Raw genomic sequence first — 27,309 nt, 5'->3', positions numbered from 1 at the left:
GTCAGACACTCGACTGACTGAGCCACCCAAGCACCCCCAGATTTGCTTCTAAAGGATTGAGGAACTATTCTAATTGTGTGTTTGTGACATCACAATTCTTCTAAACACTCAAGGTCTGAGGTATGCTGCTCATTCTACTCTCCTTTAAAGGCATGCAATGGAAGGACTACTTTACCCTATAAGCTGAGGGCCATAGTCCAAAGAAAATCTTGTAGAAGACCAAGGTCAGCCATTGGTGAGCATCAAGGTAATCCTAGATCAGGGTTTCTTAACCTTGGCACTATTGATATTTTGGAGATGATTCTTGGGCTGTCCTGTGCATTGCAGGATACTTAGCATTCCGGGATACTAAATGCCTGTAGTATCCCCTTTATATCTGCCACCCCAATCCCTGTCGTCTTGACAATCAAAAATGTCTCCAGACACTGCCAAATGTCCGCTCAAGGACAAAAATGTTCCTGATTGAGAACCATGGCATTACACCATGGATAAATACACCATAAATAAACTCAACCATACATTTTGTCCACTTCTGCCTATAAGAAGTGATTGGTGCTTAAGAAAGCCACACACCAAGATAGAAGAGGGTGAGTTCATTTTTACCAATCTTATACAGGCCCTTGACACTGACACCAGTCCTCCAGTCTTTCTCTGATCAACTTGTTCTGTCACTTTATACAACCATATTCGAAAACTTCTCCACTTTCCTTAAAACCCCCAACTCCTTTTCTATTAGCAAATGACCTCATCTCCTATTTCACAAAGAAAACAGAGGTCATGAGATGAGAACTTCTTTAACTTCCTGTTACTAAACATACACACTTACAGACACATACTTCCTCTTATTATAATTGAGGAGATATCTTTATTTCTCTTCCAACACCATTCCTCCCACCAGTACTTTGGATTGTCTCTACTCTTATTCTCTCAAGATCTTTACCTACTAACACTTCTGTTTATTCAACTATTTTTCCCCCTCAGTTGTATGTTGCCTATCACGCTCAAGTTTCTCCTGTCTTAATTCTAACAAAAATCCAAACAACAGAAACAAAAACTTTGACCCCTTGTCGGTCAAGGCCTAACTTTCCAAAAGCATTTTATAACCTCTCCCTACTTTTGCACCTCCCCTCTCTCGAAATTGCTGCAATCTATCTTTCAACTTAATCATTCCACCACATAGCTTTCACTAAGATCACCAATGACCTCTGTGTTACAATATACAAAAGATATTTCTCAGGGTTCACTTTCCTGACCCTTAGAAGTAGATTCCTTCGAAGTGCTGTTATTATTTTTTTTAATTATTAATTTCCAGCACTGTGCTCTATTCTTAGAGGTACCCAGAAGAGTTCCTGGACCTGTTTAAAACCCTTCAATGGATTTCTGTAGCCATAGTATAAAGTCCAGGCTCACTTAAGCTTGCACACTAAAGTCCAGTATAAAGTGCAAGACCTACCAAGATCTAGCCCGTTGCCGACTATTTAAAGGTTATTCCCCACTTCACCTGGAGATACACGATGAGCTCTAAGCCTCTCAGCAGAATGAACTACAAGGAATTTACAGAAAGTGCTATGTTCCTAGTGGCAAAGGCTGTTTCCGCAGGCTGGAAAACTATCACCCTCTATCCCGGACTTCTAGGAGAATTCCTACTTAGCCTTCCTGATTGAAAAGTCGCTTTCTCTGGGAACCCTTCCAGACATCCCTAAGGATAAGGTGCAGCTTTCATTGTGCACCGACTCCGCCTCGGACTTCCTGATGCCACTCACTAAATTCTACCCACTATTATTTGTTTACATATCGATCTCCAATCTAGGTAGATCAAAAGATCCTGGAGGGCAAGGAAGGCATTCTTGTCTCCTTTTCTTCAGCAATCATCCAGCAGATGGCTTGCCCTCGACAAATGTTTGTTGCATGAATATATCCCACCTTCGGGAGGGATTCGAATTATCCGGTTAACGGGCGACTCCCCAGGCTCTTCGCCTGCGTGGCAGGGAGATTTAAACCCCTCAGAAGGTGATTGGCTCCTGCTCCAGGGGTGTGTCCGCGCCCGCGCGTCCGGGGAAGTGCGCAGGCGCGCGGGCCCGGCGCACGCAGGCGCTAGGAGGAGGCAGCTCCAAGTCCGGTCTGGGGGTGTCCGAGCCGCTGCGGCGCGAGAGGAGTGGCCGGAACTGGTTGGTGAGCTTCCAGGAGTGGGGTTGAGGGAGCTAGTCGGGTTGAAGATTGGGATCAGGTCCCAAGAAGAAGGAGTATTATTGTGTTTAAAAGTTCGTGGGGTCGGGCTTAAGGGGGGGGGGGGGGGAGTGCTCTTGCCTCTACTGGGCAGGTCGGGCCCAGGGCAAGGACGCGAGGCGCCAGGAAACTACCGAGGGGCGGCGGAGGAAGGGTGATGGGGTGGTGGTTCGTTGGTCCCCTCCTCAAAACCAAGCAGAGGTAAACTCCCACTCCCTCTCCTCTACAGTGTTGCTGTGGTCGTGATTAGAAGACTGTACGGTGACCACAAGTGATCAGATAACTCTGAAGTAGTTATTTGAAGGTCTCTGAGGTTCGTGGCATTGGAGAGTCCAGGCTCTCTAGGAAAGTCCATTCTTACCTCGTGGCTGTACTGCAGACGCACGAAGGATCCGTAAAACGAATTTCACAGTTCCAGCCTGGAGTTGTTGTGGGTAGGGGGAGAGTACTGGAAAGTACTGTTTCATTTCAACCTTTTTTAAGTCATTAATCACTACAGTATTAGGAAAGGTACATGAGAGTAGAGAAAACCGAAAGACGTCAAAGTTGGGAACGGAAGATGAGGAGGGAGTGTCGTTTTGCCTTTTGCTAGTCATCTTCAGGGAGTAGGTGGACGACTGGAGAGGGCTGTTTGGATACTGGTAGCTTCTGACAGCGTTCCCTTGGCCATGTGAAAATAATATAGATTCTTAGTAGCAGATAGTTCAAGAATTGAGAGGAATATTATTCCATGTGCCCTTAAGACTGGCTTTCAGATGTGCAGGTAAAATATGGTCAGGTAGAAATGGTTCTCCCACGTTCTTGCCCAGCCTGGAAAATATCACACTTTAAATGCATGGGACCTCATTAGCTAGAATACTTTGAAATCTAACCTTAAAATATTTCATAGTAAGATTTTTAAAAAATAATGTTTCTTCCATAATCACAGTTGATGCCTAAAGCATCTAATGGTTAATTGTCTTTTGTTCCTTTGGCAAGAGGTAATGAGAAAGAATATATTCATATAGATATTAGAAGAAACACTTCTTTTCACAATTACCATGCTCCTTTGACAGATGATGTGAAAGTGAATGAAATGATCATGCAACAGCCTTCAGCTCAAATATTTATCAGTGTTAGTAGGCTTTTTATTTTTGTTTTTGGGTTTTTGGGGGGCGGGGTGCTTGTGGTATATGGGTATACACTAGAGAATTGCTGTTATCCTAGTTCCAGGATAGCAGTGGATTATTGTGCCATTATTTTCTTAACACTCTTTCCTATAGACACTATTCTTAACAGTATAACACTCTTTCCTGTAAATAGTAGTGTTTGCTTAAACATAGTAGCAAGCTCACTTAACCAAAGGTCACACCTTTTCTAATTATTCGGAACACAGCCTTGAACCTAGATGGAAGCAGGTAAACAAAGAAACAGGCCCAAGTTGTTCATGGGACAACTGTCAGTATTTCACCCATCATGAACCATACCACCATTGTAAAATTTGCCTTTTAGAAGATCATCTGCAATATTTCATGTTTTTAATAGATTTGTTTTCAACATTACACTTTTCCAAAGTGATAATCTGTGAAATCATGGTTTTTATGTATTTTATTCCCTTTTCTAGTATACGTTATAATATACATGTAACTTAAATACGTAACTATTGCTAGGGGCATCTGGGTGGCTTAGTCGGTTATGCATCTGACTCGATTCTGGCTCAGGTCATGATCTCACAGTTCATGAGTTTGAGCCCCACATTGGGCTCTGCACCCCCTTCCCCATAAGTAAATAAACATTTAAAATAATTAAAAATAAAAACTATTTATTTTTTTAATTTTTATTTTTTTTTAATTTTTTTTTTTTAAACGTTTATTTATTTTTGAGACAGAGAGAGACAGAGCATGAACGGGGGAGGGGCAGAGAGAGAGGGAGACACAGAATTGGAAGCAGGCTCCAGGCTCTGAGCCATCAGCCCAGAGCCCGATGCAGGGCTCGAACTCACGGACCATGAGATCGTGACCTGAGCTGAAGTCGGATGCTTAACCGACTGAGCCACCCAGGTGCCCCGAAAAATAAAAACTATTTAAATACATAACTATTGCTTATATAACAGCTGAAATCATCTTGTGTTCTTACTCTGCACTCTGGAAAATACTGCTTTGGAACTAACCTACTCAGTCTATTTTTAAAATTTTTTTAGAGAGAAAGGGCACAAGTGATCAAGGAGGCAGAGAGAGAGAGAGAATCCCATGAAGGGCAGAGAAAGAGAGGAGAGAGAGAAGCGGAGCTCATCTGAAGTGGGGCTCGAATTCACAAACCTTGATATCATGGCCTGAACTGGTCAGATGCTTAACCCTGAGCCACCCAGGCACCCCATAACCTACCCACTTTAAAATTAAGGATTGGTTTAGGCCACTGGACCCAGTGATGGCATTCACCGTTGTGACACAATTCTAGCAAACTTACTTATCTGGTCTCACCAGATGAAAGTAGATTAGAATAGCAAAAGGGAAAAAAGAGGATGTTAGCTCTTTGACATTTTAGTGAAATCAGCTACTGTTTGGTTTTTTTCTTCTGAATTAAGGTGCTTTTTTTTCTTCCTTTCGTTCCTGTGTTTTAAACATTCTGGAAGAGTGTTTTTTTAGTTGTGTTTATACTTAGCGTTATGTATATTTATAATATATGATGTTGCTTGCATCCAAGAGTGCTGAACTTTTTGATTCTAGTGCCATATTTTGTTTGTAGCTCTGTAGATCGAGAGAGAACTAGATGACAAGGACTGGTCTTTTCTTTGTTGTGGTGGGTAGAGACTTGACACAGATGGATCCAGTGCCTCCCAACAATTGGAGGAAGTGGATTGTAGAGCCAGGAAACAGCATGTACTGTTCTTTTTGTAAGACTGGGGGTGGAGGTGGGGTTCTATTTGCCCTCATTTAAATTCACTGACATTTTGGTTTTGATTTCAATTTAGGTTGTATTGCTACTAAAATATTTATATCACTGATGAGTGTACTTTTCTGGAATCCCCTCATCATATTGATTTTTGTGAGATCTGTAACTTGCATTTAAATTTATTTGAACAATGCTTTGATAACGGAGATTACATTTAGATGACCTCTTAAAGCTTATAAAATAAAATTCCCAACTTCTTTGTAGAGTATACAAAGCCCTTCACAACCTGTCTCCTGTGTCTCCCCACCCTACCCACTCTGTACGCACATACATACAATATATTACTGCATATGTAATATAAGGACTACTGAGTCCTTACATTGTGACACTTCTTTGATAGTGCAAAATCACAATTTTTTTAGGGTTGATCATGCTTGGATTTTGGTTCACAAATCAAAATCACAAGAGATGTTTAATAACTATTATGAAAAATTATAGTAGCTTTGTTGAGCACTATAAACCATGCCAGCCAAGGTTTAAATGCTTTGCATGAATTAACTCAATCCTTATAATGCTCCAATAAACATTATATTCTCATTTAATGAAAACTGAAGCATAAAGAAGTAAATTAAACAATAGGATTTAAAAACATTATGCCTCCAAGTATTGGGCATTTAACCACCACACTGTATTGCCTGTTGTATTAACAAGAATGTGTGTCACTCTTTTAACCTATTGTGAGGAGATATTTTCTGGGGACCTGATTGCTACTGTTCTCTATCTCTGGCATATGATTCCTGTTGTCAGAATATTTGAGAAGCTAGCCAGAAAACTTCTAGGTGAACTTGGACTCGGAGCCAAAATACCTGGATGATTTGGGTAAATACTTTATTCAGGCAAGGTGAAGCTTTGTGCCTACCTCGCACTTGCTGTCTCCTTAGCAGATAGCATTCTTAAGTCAGCCAGATTGTATGTCTTTCCAACCTGGAGAATGAATGCTGCATTCTTGAGCCTTTTTCCTAACTCCCATAGAGCATTCCTTTTCTTTTTCCATAGCCTTTCTTTTCAACAGTGTGATTCAGTTCAACAATGTGATTGTAATCACATATAGATCTACCTCCCTAGAATTATGTTCTGGTCACTTAGAATAGAATTAGGGAAGTTCCAGGACTTGAATACTAGGTGTTGGACATCAGCAATTAAGTTATAAACTGTGCTTCTGTAAAGCTGAAGTGTAATTTTGATCTTTTGATTCCTGACTTTCAGTGGTATTTTCTCACTTAGTATGGTTTCTGTCTTGAATCATGTGCTTCAGTGCCCTTTGAAACCAAGATGTTTAATAGATATGATTTAGTGGTGTACTTCTTCTATTTACATAGTTTTTGAGCTTCATAAGAATGGTTAAAGTTGTTCCCATAGAAGGAAGTAGAAAAGAACCTTGAGAGAGGAAGTAAAAGGAGGAAACTAATCTTAACATAAGTAAAGCTCTCATCTAAATGCCTTCAGAAATAATTAAATTTCCTAATCAGAGCATGGACTCTTTTTGGTATAACCTAGAGTATTTTGAGTATTTTGAAATACTGTACACCTGTACTTTTTGTATGTGAGCATCCTTTCCTTCTTCCTTTTAAATGTCTCATGTTAAAAATGGGGCACCTGGGTAGCTCAGTCTGTTAAGCGTCTGACTTCGGTTCATGTCATAATCTCGCGGTTCGTGAGTACAAGCCCCGCATCTGGGGTCTGCTTCAGTTTCTGTATCTCTCTCCCTGCTCCTCCCCCGCTCACACTCTGTCTCTTTCTCTCTGTCTCTCAAAAATAAACAAATATTAAAAAAAAAATGTTCCCTTACTTGATAGCAAATAACTTGAAAAATGTTTGTGGAATGAATGAAGAGGGATGTATTCTGGGACTGGGATTTCTTTCTGCCAAGCCTCCAGACTAGGTAGGCTGCTGACTCTCCATCTACCAGCATAAGGGAATTCTCAGCTCTTCTGAGGCCGTCACCATAGCTAGATGTCACCACATTCTCTTCTGACAACCTTGGCCTTGTTTTCCTCTTCAGTTGGGCCCTGGTCTGGCATGCCCTCCTAAGACCACAGGTTTCTGCTAATAACTGCTTTCTCTTAGACTCTCCATCCACCAGTGTGAGGGAATTCTCAGCTCTTATGGGGGAGTCACCATAGCTAGATAACACCACATTCTCTTCTGACAACCTTGGCCTTGTTTTCCTCTTCAGTTGGGTCCTGGTTTGGCGTGCCCTTCTAAGACAACAGTTCTCATCCGAGAACTGTTACCTCTTCAGTTATCGTCAGGTCTGTTCCAAGAAGGACCACCCCCCTCCCCTAGGAAGGATTATGTATTATGGAAAGAGCCAGAAGTATTGCATTTTATTCTCTTAGCATAAATAAGTTAGACTAGATGACCTCTGAGGTTTATTTTCAGAGACTATTCTCTGAGATAAGAATTGAACAGAAACTTTGTTCCCATATAACTGATAAATTAAGCAGAAATTTCAGTAGGTTAGTAGTTTCTAAGTCATGTTCCATGGAACGCTTGTTCCTTGGGATTAATAAAAATGTTCTTTGAAGGAAAATTTTTGTTTTTAGGCTTTTTTTCCCCTTAAATATTTATTCATTTTTGAGAGGGAGAAAGGGGAGGGTGGGGGTGAGGGACAGAGGATCCGAAGCAGGCTCTGCGCTAACAGCAGCAAGCCCCATATGGGGCTCAAACTCATGAACTGTGAGATCATGACCTGAGCCAAAGTTGGATGGTCAACCAACTGAGCCATCCAGGCACCCCTGAAGGAAAGATATTTAGGTCATTTACATTTGACTGAGATAGCCACAGTTAAACAGATTTCTTTGTTGCTTCAGGACTTCTGATTTCCAGCCAAGAATTTATTAGCCAGCCAGTTTTTAAGGGCAAATATAAAACTAGGAGATGGGGAGGTATAAGAGCTAAATATGTTCATTGTAGAAAGTTTGTGGGTGATATCCAGAATTGAAGCATATGAAGCATATGATTTAGGAATTTGGGATTAAACACTGGAACAACTAATACTGTTGAAAATTTTGCTGTTGGGGTCCTGGGAGCAGGAATTGGTTTGGGGTATGAGGGAGGGCAGAGGAATTGCTATTTATTACTGTTGTGGAACTATTTGACTTCTCAAACCATGTACATATATAGATTTGATTAAAATAAAATATAGAAGAACCCAAATCTTCAAAAATAATATTCCATCATGTAGTTATACCATAATTATTCAGTCATATCCCCTATCATTGGTTCCTTTGTGGCTTAGTGGCTTCCTTTTGTTTTGTTTTGTTTACATTATAAATAATACTGGAATTGGGATGCCTGAGTGGCTCAGTCTATTAAGCATCCGACTCTTGATTTTGGTTCAGGTCATGATCTCATGGTTCATGAGATCAAGCCCCAACCAGGGCTCTGTGTTGACAGCCCAGAGCCCACTTGGGATTCTTTCTCTCCCTCTGCCCTTCCCCTGCCCGTTCTCTCCCTCCCCCCACCCCCCGCCGAAAATAAATAAATAAATAAATAAATAAATAAATAAATAAATAAATAAAACTGGGGCTAATGTATCTTTGTATCTGTGATTTACTTCTACATTGTTAAGAACAGAACAAGGCCAAAGAGTAGGAAAAATTTTAAAGTTTCTTGTATATATTGCATTATCTTTTGAGAGTTTTGGTTTTTAAAAATCATCATTTTATTCTAAACAGTGGTCAAGAAAACTTTATAGATGTGGGAATTGAACTACCCACAGACATCCTGAATGCTAAAAAAAAAAAAAAAATACTATTTATATCACTATTTCTTGTGTCATTTGGAACTTGCAACATTTTTTATCTTTTAGAGTTTTTCACTATCAATGATTTATAGTTATTGCATAGACTTGCTGTTAATGTAGTTATAGAGTAATAGAGTATTGTGAAACCTATCTATAAAACCAGTATATGTTTACAACTTTTTGGGAAGGGGGTGAGGGATTGGGTTAAATAGGTAATGGGGATTAAGGAGTATACTTGTCGTGATGAGTACCAGGTGATGTATGGAATTATTGAATCACTATATTGTACACCTGAAACTAATATAACACTGTTAACTGGAATTAAAATAAAAACTTACAAGTAAAATAAATCCTTTTAAAGAAAATTTAGAAAAGTGGCACCTGGGTGGCTAATTGGTTAAGCGTCTGACTCTTGGTTTCAGCTCAGATCATGATCTCACGGTTTGTGCATTTGAGCCCCACATTGGGCTCTGCTCTGCCAGTGCGGAGCCTTCTTGGGATTCTCTCTACCCCTCCCCAACTTGCACTGTCTCTGTCTTTCTCAAAATAAATTAATTAATTTTAAAAAAAAGATTCTTTAAAGAAAATTTAGAAAATGCATTATTGTGTAAGGCAAATAAAAATCATCTGTAAAATTTTTAAAATATTTTCATTCCATCTCATTTAAGCTGGGGTGGGCATTTCCATTTTTGGCCTTTATTTATTTTATTTTATTTTTTTAATGTTTATTTATTTTTGAGAGAAACAGAGACAGAATGTGAGTGGGTTAGGGGCAGGGAGAGAGGGAGACACAGAGTCTGAAGCAGGCTCCAGGCTCCAAGCTGTCAGCACAGAGCCTGACACAGGGCTTGAACTCAGGAAGCATAAGATTGTGACCTGAGCTGAAGTTGGATGCTCAACTGACTGAGCCACCCAAGCGCCCCAATTTGGCCTTTAATATTTAAACTATACAAATTTTTTAATGTGGCATTAAGATTTATTGGTAGAAAATAATGGTGCTTAACCTGTATAATGACCATTTTAAGTCTCAAAAAACAGTTCAGCGTTTTCAGATACACTAACATGTAAATAAGGATTTTGATGTTGCCTTCTTTAAATTTCACTTTCTCTTGTACTAGTTATTAATAACAGCCAGAAGTGCCAATTAAAAAAAAGTTTTTTTCTTGGGGCACCTGGGTGGCTCAGTTGGTTAAGTGTCTGACTTTGGCTCAGGTCATGATGGCGCAGTTTGTGAGTTCAAGCCCCATGTTCGTCTCAAAGCCGACAGCTCAGAGCCTGGAGCCTGCTTCAGATTCCGTGTCTCCCCCTCTCTCTGCCCCTCCCCTGCTCATGCTCTGTCTGTCAATAATAAATGTTAAAAAAATTTTTTTTTAAGTTTTTTTCTCCCCTTGACAGAAAGAAAACTTGGACTCTTTTTCCTTTTAAAGATGTGGAAAGGCATGTTTTCAGAATTCCAAGAAGCTGTTTTAAATTTTTTTAAGTTTTTATTTATTTAACTAATCTCTGCACCTCATGTGGAGCTCGAACTCACAACCCCAAGATCAAGAATTGCATGCTCCTGGAGTGCCTGGGTGGCTCAGTCGGTTGGGCGTCCGACTTCGGCCCAGGTTGTGATCTCGCGGTCTGTGGGTTCGAGCTCCGCGTCGGGCTCTGTGCTGACAGCTCAGGGCCTGGAGCCTGCTTCCGACTCGGCGTCTCTCTCTCTCTCTCTGCCCCTCCCCTGCTCATGCGTGCACGCGCGCTCTCTCTGTCAAAAATAAATAAACATTAAAAAAAAAAATTTTTTTTTTAAATTGCATGCTCCTCCAACTGAGCCAGCCGGGCACCCCACCCATAAGTTGCTTTAAACACAAACGATACTTATATCTGAATAAAGAAGTACGTTGGGTTTATTTCTTGACGTGGTTGTTCTATCCTCTTTTCCAGCCACCATTTTTCTTCCTGGAGAAGAAAGGAGGGGCTCCATTGAACATAAAGTCCAAGTTTTGTATTTCAATGGTGCCTACTCTATAGATAGCTACTATCAGTTATTTTAAGTGAATCTCCATATTTTATGCTATGGCAGAAAATTGTTCAGCATAGGAAAAGCTACAAAATTAATGATTTCTTTCTTCCTTTTGATTCTCACTCATACTGTTTACTTTTACTTGACTGCTTCTTCCAAATATTCTTTCTCCATCCTGAAGGTTTTTTTTTTTCAATTTTTTATAAATCGAGGTATAATTCACATAATGTTAAAGTTCACTATTTAAAGTATACAACTTAGGGGCACCTGGGTGGCTCAGATGGATAAGCGTTTAACTTCGGCCCAGGTCATGATCACGTGGTTCACGGCTCAGAGCCTGGATCCTGCTTCAGATTCTGTGTCTCCCTCTCTCTTTCTCTGCCCCTCTCCTGCTAGTACTGTCTCTCTCTCTCAAAAATAAACATTAAAAAAAGTTTTTAAAGTAATAAAGTACACAATTTAGTGGCTTTTAGTATATTAATAATGCTGTTCAGCTGTCATCACTAATTCCAAAACATTTCTCTCACCTCCAAAACAAGCCCTGTACCTATCAGTAGTTAGTCCTTTCCCTTTTTCCCCCATCCTCTGGCAATCACTAATCTACTTCTTGTCTCTATGGATTTGCCTATTCTGGACATTTCACATAAGTGACATCATACTATACGGGTCTTTTGTATCTGGTTTTGTTAATTGAATGATGCTTCCAAGACTCATACATGTTGAGGCATGTAGCATTCCTTCTTATGGCTGAATGATATTCCATTATGTGAACATTTGGGGTTTTTCTGCTTTTTGACTGTTAGCAATAATGCTGCTTTAAGCATTTAATGTACAAGTTTTCATGTGGATGTGCATTATCATTTCTCTCTAAAGTACCTAGGAATAGATTTGCTGGGTCATATGTAATTCAGTGCTTAACTTACTGAAGGCTAAGTTATTCTTGTCCTGCATTGTTAAATGTTACTTTTTTTCCTCCCCTCCATTAGGTACCAGAATTATAACAGGGTAGGATATCATTGATAATACCTGACTCTACATTTTTAAAAATATCAACTTTGATCTAAAACACTGGTTTTTCAGGGGCACCTGGATGGCTCAGTCAGTTAAGCATCTGACTCGACTCAGTTTCAGCTCAGGTCATGATCTCGCGGTTTTGTGAGTTTGAACCCCATGTTGGGTTTGGTGCTGATGGTGCAGAGCCTGCTTGGGATTCTCTCTCTTCACCGTCTCTCTCTAAATAAATAAATAAACTTAAAAAAATAAAATAAAAAATAGTGGTTTTCAGCCTTGACTGCACATTGAAGTCACCTGGGAAGGTTTAAAATCTACTGGCTCTCACTCCCCAGAGATTCTGATTCAAATAGTCTGGGGTGTAGCTTGGGCCTCTAGGTGATGAGTGTAGCCAAGACTGGGAACCACTGTTGTAACATGTGCGCTAATCCTGGAGTTAGACTTGCTACTTGAAAAGGGAAAAGCAGGGACTTCATATATATGCATTTCTTTGGGCAAAGCTGCTACACATTTGAATGAGTTGACAATATATCTGTTTTCCTCTTTTTAATACATGTAACAGCACATCCTCTGCATCGGTCCACCTAGATTTGAATCTGGCTCTTTGTGACCTTGCAAAAGTTGCTTAACCTCACTGTTCCTTAAGTTCCTACATCTGTAAAATGTGGAATTAAATAGTATTTGCTATGGACTAAATGTTTGTCTTCCTACCAAAATTCATAGGTTGAAATCCTAATTCCTGGTGTGATGGTATTTAAATGGGTCTTCTGGGAAGTGCTTAAGCCATGAAGGTGGATCCCTCATGAATGGGATTAGTGCCTTAGAATAGAGGCTCTGGAGAGCTCCCTAGCCCCTTCCACCATGTAAGGCATTAGGTTTGCACCAGAAAGAGGGCCCTCATGAAAATATGACCAGTGCTGGCATGTTGAGCTTAGTCAGACTTATAGCCTACAGAACTATAAGAAATAAATTTCTGTTGTTAATAAATCGAGCCTATGTTGTTGTTGTTTTTTATAGCAGCCTAGATGGATTAAGAGAGTATGGTAAGGATTAAAGGAATGTGTGTGTGTGTATCTATAATACACATATGTATTTTATTTCTTAGTATAGTGTCTTGCATGTATAATGGTTTATAAGTATTAACTTGTTGTTACTCTGAATCTTCTCAATCCTCTACTATCTAGATTTACAAAATGGTGAGTAAAGATTATTAAAAGTTAGCTGCCATTAAAAAAAAAAACTTCTGTATATGTTGGATACTTTGATAATAATTCATAATAAAAAGTTGATTAGCATAATGACCTTCATGTATTATTCACCCAGCTTCAACAGTCGTGGCCAATCTTGTTTCCTCTGTACTCCCAGCCATTTCCCCACCTTTGAATTATTTTAAAGCACATTCTACAGATTACCTATTAATTGGCTTCTAATTTTATACATTTTCTTTGAATCCCTGAGGATTCTCATTGTTGGTAGGAAGGTTAGAGAAGGAGAATACACTGGAGGTGAGGGGCCATGACAGGAGTTTGGCTGTATTCCAGGATGGAGTTGTAAATTCTCTGTTCCAGCTAAGTTCTCTGCCTCTTTGTGAACTCTACGTTATCCACCTCTTAGTATTTTGCCGTGAAAGTACTAAGAACTTATTCAGAGCTCATTAGAACCCATTTCTGCCCCCTAATGTGAATGAAGTATGGTTCCCAGCCAAACTTTAGCAAGGGCCTTTCCTCTAAACATCTGTTAGCAGAATGTTTTGGACAATCGATTTGTATCATTTCTATTCCTTTGTGGTTTGGACAATCGGTCTGTATTGTTTCTATACCTCTGTATCATTTCTATACCTTTATATCATCTGTGAATGGATGGAAATGTTTCCACAAATACATTTACTGTGAATATGTACCAACAGAAGATTTCTCTCAAGAGAGGCTAAGAATTGATCATTATGCTTATGAAATGTGGTCTAAAATTAATTCCTTGTCTTTGTTTTCACCAGTCTTATAAGTCTGTTTTCTTGGTTGTCATAAGCTATCATATTTGTGATGAAAATAAATGAATGAAATTTAAAAGTAGTGTAACTACAATGCAGATCATTTGGTAAATTGGGAAAAAAAGAAAAATCACTCAATTTTACCACCACAGCCGTTAGTTATATTTTGATGATTTCCTGCTAGACTTTTTTATACCCATATTCTTTGTCTCAGTAGTTATAGCAAGTATTTGACTTTTTTAAGTCTTACTTTGTTCAGTTTATATAATAACCTTCAACATTTTGTGTAGTTTTGTGTTTGCTTGGCCTTAGCCAGAAAAAAAAAAAAAAACCATTTCAGGGCAGTTTTTAATTTTTTAGACATGCAAACTATATATATATTTGCCTAGATAAGTACCTATCATCCGGAAACTTGGTTTAATTTAAACCTGTTTAATATCTGTCTTGACATGTGCAGACTCATGACTGGCCTGAAAATAGTTCAGATACATAGCTCATACAGTATTATCAACTTCAATATTCAAATGTAGCCTCAAAGATGGAACAATTAATATTTAGTAGCTATTTTCAATTGCATTTACATTAATGTCACTTATATTTAACATTGTTTGGCTTTTCTTTTGCCTATGTCTTTCTGCTTCCCTAATAATATTAAAATAATGACTCACACTTGAATACCAGCCATGGATCAGGCACCAATAATAAGCACTTTGTATGGATCACCTTTTTTTAATCCTCACAAAAAGAGCCTGTTATCTCTATTTTACAAATGCAGAAACCAAGTCTTAATAGATTTAGCTGACTTGCCCGAGGTTATACAACAAATACATTTTGGGGCCAGAATTTGAATGCTGGAGTTCCTCTGCTAGCCTGCTATGAACAGAAATTTCCACTTGATATAAATACATTGATTATCAAACTATGCCAAAAAGAACCACAAATTTTATCATACAATAATAAACTATATGGGTATAACTTGTAGAGCAACTTATATTGTGATTAAGAAGGAATAAGTCATGAAGCTAACTTGGTAGAATGTTTTAATGCAAAATCTTTGCTTTCCAGTATAAAATGAATTATTATATAAAATCACTGGTATATTATTGTTAGCAGGACACTGAAATGGGTGGTGATTTAAAGTGTTGTGTGTGAGGTGCTTGGCTGGTTCAGTTGGAAGAGCATGCAACTCTTTTTTTTTTTTTTTTTTAATTTTTTTTTTCAACGTTTATTTATTTTTGAGACAGAGAGAGACAGAGCATGAACGGGGGAGGGGCAGAGAGAGAGGGAGACACAGAATCGGAAACAGGCTCCAGGCTCCGAGCCATCAGCCCAGAGCCTGACGCGGGGCTCGAACTCACGGACCGCGAGATCGTGACCTGGCTGAAGTCGGACGCTTAACCGACTGCGCCACCCAGGCGCCCCAGGAAGAGCATGCAACTCTTGATCTCAGCGTTGTGAGTTTGAGCCCCAGGTTCGGTACAGAGATTACTTAAAAATAAAATCTTTAAAAATAATAGTAATGATAAAGTGCTGTACTTCCATTACTTCCTGATTACTTCCTGATTACTCTTCCTGATTACTTCCTGATTATATTTATTATATATTATATATATACTTCCTGATTATATTATTACTTCCTGATTTTTATCGGTGAAGACATCGAACTCCTGTTGATTCAGTTCTAAGACTGTTTTCTTTATATCCCTTATTCCCAATAGTATTATTTTCAAAGTTAATGTAATTTCATTAAAAAAAAATTTTTTAATGTTTATTTTTGAGAGAGACAGAGCACAAGTGGGGGAGGGGCAGAGAGAGTTGGAGATACAGAATCAAAAGCAGCCTCCAGGCTCTGAGCTCTCAGCACAGAGCCCCCCAACACAGGGCTCGAATTCCTGAACTGTGAGATCATGACCTGAGCTGAAGTTGCATTCTTAACCAACTGAGCCACTCAGGTGCCCCTAAATTAATGTAATTTCAGATTCTTAATTATTTTAAAACAGCTGAAAACCATGATAACTTTTGTCTTTCTAGTTCTTTCTTTAATTTTGTTTTTAAGATTTTATTTTCAAGTAATCTCTACACCCAACGTGGAACTCACATTTACAACTTCAAGATCAAAATTTGCATGCTCTATTGACTGAGCCAGCCAGGCACCCCAGTTCTTCCTTTAGTTTAACTGTTTTTGAGTCTGTTGAAGAATTTTTATGGTTTTATTATATGTATATTATGTATATTATATATTTATGTTAAATTTCAGAATGGCCATCGGGTAGGGTAGTTAGTCTATTTTCTGATATTCAACAGTTCTCATAACATCTGATGTTTGTTAAGGGAAGATGCATCCAACAGTAAGACTAGTTACCAGACCATGAACTATCTTTGGTTTCAGAGTATCCATACTTGAATAATAAGTCTGCTCAAAAAGAAAACAAAACAAGACAAGACAAAAAACAGGGCACCCAGGTGGCTCAGTGGGTTGAGCTTCTGACTCTTGATTCTGGCTCAGGTCATGATTCCCGGGTTGTGGGATTGAGCCCTGTGTTGGGCTCCTCGTTGAGTGTGGAGCCTACTTGAGATTCTCTCTCCCTCTGCCCCTTTCCCCCCTACTCCCCTCAGTCTTGCTCTCTCTCTCTCTCTCTCTTAAAAATAAAAATAATAAATCAGCTCTTTACTGATTCAGTCACCCTGGGCAAATTACTGGAATCTTATTTTGCCCATCTATAAGGCGGCATAGTAAAGATAATGATGTATATAAGTACTTAGTAGGGTACATGATATATACTAAGGTACTCAGTGAACATTTCTTCTTCCCCACTCCAAAGTTTATAAAAAGAAATTAAGGTAAACTAGGAGTCTTCTAGTAAGCCCAAATTAACCAAATTAAGGGAGATACATTGTAAAAGTGCTAGGGAAACTCTTGCTTTTATCTTTCAAAGGGAGCATATACTACACTCACAATTAGCATAGTATATTAAGTTCCAGGAATATTGACAAAAATGACACATATTTAACCTGTTAGATTATATATAAGAAGACTAAGGTTTTTTTTTTAATAAAAAAATTTTTTTATGTTTTATTTTACATTTAAGAGAGAGACAGAGCACAAGCAGGGGAGAGGCAGAGAGAGAGGGAGGCACAACCTGAGTAGGCTCCAGGTTCCGAGCTGTCAGCACAGAGATGTGGGGCTCAAACTCACGGACCACAAGATCATGACGTAAGCCAAAGTCAGATGCTTAACTGACTGAGCCACCCAGGCACCCCGAAGACAAAGTTTAATGGGATATTTGTGTCAAGAGACATTTCATTTTCCTTCCCCTCCCCCAGGTTTAATTTAAAAAACTTTTTTGTGTGTTTTATTTTTGAGACAGAGACAGTGTGAATGGGGGAGGGGCAGAGAGAGAGAGGGAGACACAGAATCTGAAGCAGGCTTCAGGCTCTGAGTTGTCAGTACAGAGCCCAACGCAGGGCTTGAACTCAGGAACTGTGAGCTCATGACCTGAGTGGAAATTGGACGCTTAACTGACTGAGCCATTCAGTTGCCGCTCTAAGCACCCCCCCCTTTTTTTTTAAGTTTATTTACTTATTTTGAGAGAGAGAGCAGGGAAGGGGCAGAGAGAGGAAGAGAGAATCCTAAGCAAGCTTTGCACTGTCAGCATGGACCCTGACATGGGGCTCAAATGCATGAACTGTGAGATCATGACTTGAGCTGAAAGCAAGAGTCAGTGGCTTTAACTCACTGAGCCACTAGGCACTCCCTCTAATTCTCATTACTACAACATTCTGGGTAGTCTTTTCCTGACTCCATAAGGAAAAACTCCTGGAGATAATAATAAATATGAGTAAAGCTATATAACTAATTCTAGGTTGCACCCTGCCTGACGCTTCAGAGCAGTTTAGTAAAAGCTAATAAGAGCCTTGGAAGTATTGTTGCTTTGTCCTTCCCGTATAATTCTGCTTTGTCTCTCTTACTCCCTTTTACTGTAACCATGTGTTCAACACCCTCAAGAATCCAGAGTAGAGGTCTTAGGCAGCTGTGTTCTGAGATCAGCTTGTCAAACGTGTGTGAGAACTTTACATAAGTCTGTTTCTTGTCTTGTGTGCCATCTGCTCAGGGGAGGAAAAAAAGAAATACTAGGCAGAACTTTGAGTTCACCAAAGTTTGTGTCTCTCAAAATGAGTCCATTGCCATGCCAGGAGTGATTCTTCATTTCTGCCTCCCAGCTGTATCTGCCTTCGTGTGTGTGTGTGTGTGTGTGTGTGTGTGTGTGTGTGTATAATTAGAAGGAATCTTCTAGTTTGACAGAGGTCGGTTTTACATTCAAGCCTCTCCTTCAACCTACGTGTTTTGCCGATTTTGACTAGGATAGGAAGATAGCAAATAGGAGTAGAATTATGAAATTATACAATTTGAGAGATCTGGGCATCATATGCCCAAAATACATTCCTACCCATGGGACACTGTATTGGGAAACTTGACTAAGGATGTCACTTCCAGGCACTGCTTGATTAGCATGTATTACTTTTCATATCACTTTTTTGTTCTATTGGGCATTGAGGAGGTATAGACAACTTTGGAGCATTCTGCCTGGTAAGAGCAGGCTTTGAAAGGTATCTTGTTGGGGCTCTGAAAGTAATGGAGAAACAAGTTACCTGGGAAGGCAGACGAGGTATTATAGAAATGAAAGGTGTACAAAAATCTGAAGGTGAGAGATTACAAAAACAACTTTTCTTTTCATAATTGCAACTATAAAAGATTGACAGAAGAGAAAACTGTAGCATGAACATATCTCTGATAAAGCTAAAGGGTCAAAGTAATAAAGCATGTGGTCCTATTTATGCTTCTACCTATGAATGAACAATTCTTAATTCAAGAAAGACCTTGTATCTTGATTATATATCTTAGTATATGAACCTTTTGCCAGAACCAGAGTCCTACAGTGGCAAGCAAGATATGAAATTAAATCTGTAGCTTTTGCAGTAATACTTTTTATTACTAATAGTAATTAATAATCATTTTTCATGAGCATTAAAGGCTTTAATAAAGGTTCAAAATCTTAATTAAACCTAAAACAGCCATGATAGGAGTTAATAAATAAATAAACAGGACTCCAAATGCAGTGCCTTTCTGTACTGAGAATATAATATTGTTGTTTTTTGTTTTATGAGTGATGATTCTACTAAAAGTGATGGTTAGTTATGGATGTGACTAAAAAGATTTGTGTGTGACTAGCAAGCCATTTCAGATCATACACTTGTAATGGCAATTTTTGCTTTGTGTTTCTAGTGGATAATTGCAGGCTTAGTGCTACTGGTATATGTAGCTTTGTTTCTTTTTTTTTTTTTTTTAATTTTTTTTTCAACGTTTATTTATTTTTGGGACAGAGAGAGACAGAGCATGAACGGGGGAGGGGCAGAGAGAGAGGGAGACACAGAATCGGAAACAGGCTCCAGGCTCTGAGCCATCAGCCCAGAGCCCGACGCGGGGCTCGAACTCACGGACCGTGAGATCGTGACCTGGCTGAAGTCGGACGCTTAACCGACTGCGCCACCCAGGCGCCCCTGTAGCTTTGTTTCTAAAATCTACATAAATATTTTGAGAATGCACCTTGTTTTTCTGCTTATGTGTTCATTCAGCACACATTTGCTGGAGTACCAACTGTCAGATCCAATATATTAGGTGTTAGAGATTAAAAAAAAAAAAAAATATATATATATATATATGTATATATGTATATATACGTGTGTGTGTGTGTATATATATATATATATACACACACACACACGTATATATACATATACATATATATATATATATATATATATATATATATAACAAAATCACTGTCTTCCAAGGATTTAGTCTAGTATATTCCTGGTTAACTAGGTTCCCTACCGGTCATTGAGTATACTCCATGGCAGGGTGCCTCTCAACTTCAGCACTTTGACATTTGGGGCCAGTTAATCGTTTGTTGCAAAGGGCTGTCCCTAGGAGCATTATGGGATATTTAGCAGCATTCCTGGCCTCTACCTATTAGATGCCAGTAACACTACCCACCCCCCTCGAACTCATGACAATCATTACCCTTGTTCCCTGAGGGTAAATTCAGAACTTTTTCTGTGTCACTGACACAGAGCTTTGGTAAAATTTGTTTTCAAAAATGTAACAACAGAAAAAAAATAACACAAAGCTAACAAATGTAATGAAAGGAAAGCAACCTAGAGGTGTAACACAGTAGTTACTACTCCATATGACTTTTCAAAGAGGGATACACAACAGTAGTACTGAATAACACCTAGTAACTGTTTTGTGTTTAGTTTGAATGTCTATGAATCTTCTCTTTCTGAGTTATGAGTTACTAAATTACTATGTATAGGAGAAAGAATTTTTGCGTTTCTTAGGGGCTTCACTAAAACAAGAAACAATATAATTGGAAAGGGAGAATCCACTGTGAAAAATCTGTTCTGAGTTCTACATTAACATTACCCTTTTCTTGTTAAGAATGAAAATTCATTTTGTCTAATTAGTGGCCTGGACAACTGGCACATGTCTAGAATGTTTCCTGTGTTCTTCAGGCACATGACTTTGAATTTTGTTACTTTATTAATGGAATACTACCTAACTTAGACTCTTCACCTTATTGCTTTTTTGTATTCAAATAATGTATGAAGAACATTTTATAACCAAGAATTCATTTTAATAATCTTTTAAAGCTTGTCTTCTAGTATGTGGTCCTCAAAGTAGAGAGACCACTTTCCTCTTTGAAATAGCATTTCACTAGAAGTCCTGAAACCTGAGTTTCAGGTTCTCCTCTGGTGCTAATTAGCATTTAACCAACTATTTATCCTTCCTTGGCCATAATTTCCTCACCTGTGATAGATAACTAGCTGGATAAAGATACAGATAGGTTATCTCATCCTGTTTTCCAGATAAGTATCCTGAATTCCATAAATCCATACTCTTTGCTCAAACTTTTTTATATCCTTATTATTACAGAATATCCACGTTTCAGTTTCTGTGCTTATCAAAAGTTTAATTCATCATGGATAATCTGTCATCAGAAGAAATTCAGCTGAGAGCCCACCAGGTTACTGATGAGGTAAATATTTTACTTGGAATAAGTAATTTTCTTTTTTTTTTTTTAATTTTTTAAAAATGTTTATTCATTTTTGAGAGACAGAGACAGAGCATGAGTTGGGGAAAGGAAGAGAGAGTGAGAGACACAGAATCCGCAGCACAGAGCCCTATGCAGGGCTCGAACTCAAGAACCATGAGGTCATGACCTGAGCCAAAGTCGGATGCTTAACCGACTGAGCCACCTGGGCACCCCAGCAATTCTCTTTCAGTTGAGGGATGAAAGGACCTTCTTAGAAGTCCATTTTGACCTCCCCGTCACTTTATGTCCAAGAATGCATTTGCCTCAGAATGCCATTGCTGGCCCCTTAGTTTTTCAGCTCACCAAAAGCTAAATAAATGAAAGCAATTTGGATTTTTTTGGTGTTTTTTTTTTTTTTAGATAGTAATTGTTTAACAATTACTTACAACAAAATACTATAAATTAGAGGAATTGAAAACATTTAATTTAACAGAATTTCTGATGTCTGTGTTATATACCTTGATTTCTGCCTACATTAAACTTTTATAAATGCCTCCAAATTTTCTCTCATGGAGCACCTGGTAGGAAGAAAAGAACTAAAATTACAGTGCTCAACTTTATTTTTTTGTTTTGTTTGTTTATTTTAAAGGGAAGGTTGGGTGGGCTGGCAGTATCTAAAAATAGAATAGCATCATGAATATATGATCAGGTTTTTCTTTCTTTTTTTTTTTTTTTTTTTTTTTTGGCTACATATTTTAGAATACTAAAACCCTATATTTTTCCCTAGTCTCTGGAAAGCACAAGGAGAATGCTGGGTTTAGCCATTGAGGTAAGAAAGAAACTTTAATCATTAAAGTTAAGTACAGAAATTGTGTAAGAGGGATCTTGATAGCATAAGCTGGGATTTCTGTTAAGAGTCAGAAGGATATGGTATCAGTAAGCTTTATTATTTGAAACAGCAGTTGCTGAAATTGTCAAACCATACACTAATGGGCCTTTTTTGTTTCTCCCATTGACAGTATTAGAATGTGATAAGGAAGATCAATTCACCATGAATTAGTGATTTAATTTTATTGGGGCATGGTGAATAAAGTTGGTTTGGGATATTAGTTTTCTCTGTAGCTTTAATCCTCTGAGAACTTAGGTTTCTAAATGATTATCTCTTGCTATTAGGCCTTGTAGTCTTTGTTTCTGTTGCTTTTGTTTTTTAGTGCTATCAGCTTTTTTCCCTTCTTTTAGTCTCAGGATGCAGGAATCAAGACTATCACTATGCTGGATGAACAAGGGGGTGAGTTGCAGTCATTGGCAAAAACCCTTGATTTGACTTAGAATACCAGAAAGCCCTTTCAGATCAGCCATGTTGAAAATTAAGCCTTGGGGAGTGCCTTCTCTGTATAAGATAAAAGTGATAGGTTTACTTTTTTCTGAATTATGTCGTGTTAATTGCCTATTTGAGGTGGGGATGACAGTGCCCAATTGTATACCAAGTACTTGTCCAGTAGCAGGATTTATTGTGTGCATTTGTCATATGTACATTAGATACTATGATATTCTTGCATCCTTTTCAGAAATCAGGTTAAGACCTTAAACAGGTTTAGATTTGGGTGAGCTTGGAAATACTCTATTTGAGTTGCCCCTGAGCAATCTGGCCTAATTTTTTTTTTTTTTTTTCACTTTTGAGAGAGAGAGAAACAGGGTACAAGTGGGGAAGGGGCAGAGAGAGAGGGGGACACAGAATCTGAAGCAGGCTTCAGGCTCTGAGCTGTCAGCGCAGAACCTGACACAGGGCTTGAACTTGTGAACCGTGAGATCATGACCTGAGCTGAAGTCGGACACTTAACTGAATGAGCCACCCAGGTGCCCCTCTGGCCTAGTTTTTATTAGACTTACGATAGCCCTCAGGTTTTGAACTTATCCAGAGATAAAACACTAGGGACCTGGTCTGGTCAAAGTATACTTTATTTGGTTTCAGGGGTGATCTCTAAAAACTCTCACATGCTCCTCTTACACAAATTTCTTTAGAACAAATCTTCCCACAGTAAGAGGCCACTGCCTCAAAATCAGTTTGTGAAAGATTGTTTTCATGTTGGACAATACGTAGTACTTTCTGGCACTGATACAGTTACTGGGATGATGGATTATTGGTGGATTCAAAATTGAGGTTTGCTATTCATAATAATAGTGTTTTCTGGTTGGTACTGGGACTGTAAAACAAAATGTAACTTCCCCACCTTATTCTTAGAACAACTAAACCGCATAGAAGAAGGCATGGACCAAATAAATAAAGACATGAGAGAGGCAGAGAAGACTTTAACAGAACTCAACAAGTGCTGTGGCCTTTGTGTCTGCCCATGTAATAGGTGAGTTGAGAAATCAAGATCTTTTTAAAATTAAAGTGAGAGCATCCCCACCCACCCCTCCGATAAGGTCAGAGGTGTGACTGGGCCTATATACGGAACTTTGTGAGATAAATTTAAGCCATTTTTCCTTCAGGCAGATCAACCTTTTCATGAAAATGGGCATGTTCACTAAAAACCATGGCCTAAATTTGGTCTTTTCTGGGATCAAGTCGCAATTTCATTTTTTAATAATGTATGAAATATAATGGAGGAAATTTACATCTGGATAATATATAGCAGGATGGAATTAGTGTCTTTTCCTCTCAAACAAAGAGTATTAACAAAATATATATTTTATGGTAGGCACATGAGGGATTGCCAAGGGAGGAAAGGATTTGGATCCTGTCTTCAAAAGACCTACCATGTAGTTAGATATATGAGGAAGAATAGCAGAGAAGTAAAAAATAAATAATAGTGCTAGATCACATGTCAGCTAAAGCTAAGGGTACAGAACTGATAAAATTTGGTTTGGAGAAATCTTACAGGAGAGATCGGACTTGAGTTGGACTCTGAGTGTTAGAAGGATTTGGATGGACATGGAAGAACTAGGGGGCATTTCCTAATGTAAACAGAAATTATAGAGAAGCTTGACTTAGCTGCATGATTCATATAGAGTAGGAGTGAAAAATAAGACGTAAGTAGGCAGACTGAGGGGTTGATGGATTGGAGTGGAATATATAACTGCACACTAGGGGACTAGTTAGCAACCTTTTATAATCTAGGCCTGTGAGGTGAGGCCTTGTTAATGAGATTAGAGAAAAAACTGTAAGTCAAAGGGAATTTATTTTAAAGCAATTGATTGTGTGTCAAACACAAGGAAAAATCAAAGAAGTCTGAAAATTTGAAGTCTCTAATAAACTAGGAGATGAAAAGTCTTCAAACTTTTTGTGTATGGTATATAAGATTATATTTGAAAGGGATCATTGTTTTTGGTCACTCCATTATGAATATTTAAATTCTCTACTTACTCTTTGGTAAACCAAACTCCATGGTGTTGACGAATATTCTGTGTATTTCAACCAAGATGAGGTTTTACCTAAGGCAGTCAACCATTATCTTCCCTTCTGTTTGTTAACGAAACAACTTTGAACTTTACCCTTAGTTGAAATGACAGCGCCTGGAAATTGAATGACCACCCTTACTGCTGAGAGAATTCATTTTTGAAGAGCTTCATAAACATTAGTACTTCATCTAGTTGTCTCAGCATTTTTACTTCTCAAAGGAGTTAGGAATGGAGGAACTTTTGTTATATTGTCATACTTATAGATAATTTTTCATGTGACAGCATTCTTAGCCATTTCTACCAAAGAATATAGAATTGTTTATTGGTCAACTTTAGTGTTTTGGTCGTAAGAAGTTAAGATTTGACAGTAGTTTTGTCCATTGGCTTTCTATTTTAAGACAAATCTGTTGACCTGTTTGGACCTTGTTTGACTCTGAAAGCGTATATTTAAATAACTGTGACTTGACAGTCAGGGTTTAGCAGATGGTTTAAGCAAACAAGTTAGAAATGCACTAAATGCATTAGAAATGCATTAATTTTTTTTAATGTTTATTTTCGAGAGAGAGACAGAGTGTAAGCTGGGGAGGGGCAGAGAGAGAGGGACACACAGAATCCGAAGTAAGCTTCAGGCTTTGAGCTGTCAGCACAGAGCCCAATGTGGGGCTCGAACCCACAGACCGTGAATGAGATCATGACCTGAGCTGAAGTCCGATGCTTAACCGACTGAGCCACCCAGGTGCCCCATTTTTATCTAAACTCTTAACTATGGATTGTAAACTTTCTCCTGTGTTCTGTGTATCCTCTTGAAAGTCCAGAGGAGAGGGGCGCCTGGGTGGCTCAGTCGGTTGAGTGTCCGACTTCGACTCAGGTCATGATCTCACAGTTTGTGGGTTCGAGCCCCGCATCAGGCTCTGTGCTGACTGCTTGCTCAGAGCCTGGAGCCTGCTTCAGATTCTGTGTCTCCTACTCTCTCTGCCCCTCCCCCGTTCACGCTTTGTCTCACTCTGTTTCTCAAAAATAAATAAATGTAAAAAAAAAAAAAAAATTAAAAAAAAAAGTCCAGAGGAGAAAAGTCTAATGAATTTCCTTGAGATTACCTATTAGGAGAAGAGCAAGAAGAAAGAAGACCTCCCTAGAATGTAGAGCAAAATCAGCTCTGAGTCTAGGGTTGGTTAACAGAAAGAGCAGTGAATCCTAAGATGATCTGATATAATAACAAGGGAATGGAGCTATAGAAGTATTACTTATTAGTAAGTACTATCTCACTTTGTATATTCGAACCAAGCATAGGCAGGATTTTCTGGGACACTGGTGAGAGAGAAGGTAGAGTATGGTCCTGAAGCTGTCTGCAGCCTCTCACCTCTGAGAACCCTTTCTCAGTAGGTCCAGAGAGGAAGGCACTTCTTGACAGATAAGAGTTAAGGTGCTCCTATAACAGAAGGATTTTTCCCTGAAGGGAAGAGAGTGATATTTTAGTTTAAAGATGTCTGATTTTAACTGCCTTCCTTGCACCTCTCTCTTCTTATAACATTAAATCCGTGGCCTCTATGGTATCTCTTGTCCTCAGCTCTGTCTACTATTATTCCTGCCAGTGTCTTGATCTTTCTAATTTTATCTGCTAATCTGGGTTTTAGTTAGGCTTATCATATAAATAGCCATAACATGAGCTTCTCAAAGGCGGACACAGGATCGTATAAGGCTAGTGGTAATTCTGGTAGTAATAAAAACTCGATACACAATCTCTTAATCTGCCACTCAGAAATCTGAAAAACTCCGAGAACCAAGTTTTTGGTTTGTTTTTTTTTTTTTCCTCATAATGTGGTGCCACAACCCATTAATTAGGCTATGAAATGTGATGTGAACTGAAACTGTTCATGATCTTTATCACACTTCATGTAAGTGTTAATTTGCTTCACTACAGAAATATCCAGGTATTTACTGATTATGTGGTACTGCTCAAAATGTCTCACATCCAAGGGTTTGGATAAGATTTGTGGGCCTTTTTTATTAATTTAGGCGCTTATTATTCTGAACACTTTAAATTTAATCCTAACAGTAACCTTAATATGAGATAGATTCTCTTCTTAGCACCATTTTACATATGGGGAAACAGAGGCACAAAAAACTTACATTAGAAATGGAAGAGCTGAGTTTCAAAACCAGCTACAGCCACAGCTTTTAACTATATGCTACATTGCTTGACTTTGGCAAGAAAAGAATGAACTTGTTTGTTGTTGCCATTGTTAGATGTATTTCTATATAGAAAATGTATTGGATAGATTTGTTCTTTGAGATTTCTTTTGTTCAGTAGTATTCATTGAAACCAGGTCAGTAAACAAAAGAGACCTGGAAATAGCTTTACTTAACAGAACCCTGTATTAGAAGGGAATTTTAATCTTAGCTAATTTAAAGGACTACCAGGATTAAACTTTAAAATCGTGAATAAGTGTCATTCTCTTAGCTTGCTACTATTTGAACTGTAGCACAGATAGCACAGATCTTTTAAAAGTTCTATTATCTTTGACAGTAACTTTGATAAGCTGTCATTCTTTTTTTTTTTTTTTTTTAAATTTATTTTTGAGACAGAGCCTGAGCAGGGGAGGGGCAGAGAGAGAGGGAGACACAGAATCCGAAGCAGACTCCAGGCTCTGGGCTGTCAGCACAGAGCCTGATGTGGGGCTTGAACTCACAGAGTGTGAGATCATGACCTGAGCTGAAGTCAGATGCTTAACCGACTGAGCCACCCAGGCGCCCCGATAAGTTGTCATTCTAATTAATAAGAGTTTAGAAAGAAGCATAATTGAAATGGGAAGTCTCATAATAGTAAACTCTCTCGTATCTCAGTTTAACTATTCTCAGACAAGCTACTCTTCTGTCTGAACTTGCCTCTTTTCAGTGTATGCTT

At 38.6% G+C, this 27,309-nt stretch overlaps 1 protein-coding gene across 4 annotated transcripts in view; it reads left to right on the top strand.

Annotated features, from left to right (window-relative positions):
• Positions 1–2,085: 2,085 nt before the first annotated feature.
• Positions 2,086–27,309, top strand: part of SNAP23 (synaptosome associated protein 23) — a 36,683-nt gene continuing 11,459 nt past the window's right edge. For 3 of the 4 annotated variants that reach the window (XM_047075244.1, XM_047075243.1, XM_047075241.1), the window contains exons 1-5: positions 2,086–2,172; positions 20,903–21,005; positions 21,790–21,831; positions 22,242–22,290; positions 23,245–23,362. In XM_047075244.1, coding sequence (XP_046931200.1) covers positions 20,949–21,005; positions 21,790–21,831; positions 22,242–22,290; positions 23,245–23,362 — 266 coding nt within the window. In that variant the 5' untranslated portion in view covers positions 2,086–2,172; positions 20,903–20,948. The remainder of the gene's footprint in view (positions 2,173–20,902; positions 21,006–21,789; positions 21,832–22,241; positions 22,291–23,244; positions 23,363–27,309) is intronic. The other variant, XM_047075242.1, reaches the window with a different exon arrangement.

Source organism: Lynx rufus, unplaced genomic scaffold, assembly GCF_022079265.1.
Source record: "Lynx rufus isolate CCGP_SWC_20201006 ecotype Redwood Valley unplaced genomic scaffold, mLynRuf1.p SCAF_13, whole genome shotgun sequence".
Lineage (NCBI taxonomy): Eukaryota > Metazoa > Chordata > Mammalia > Carnivora > Felidae > Lynx > Lynx rufus.
Note: the sequence above shows the minus strand (reverse complement) of the source record. Positions and strands in the feature narration are given on the sequence as shown.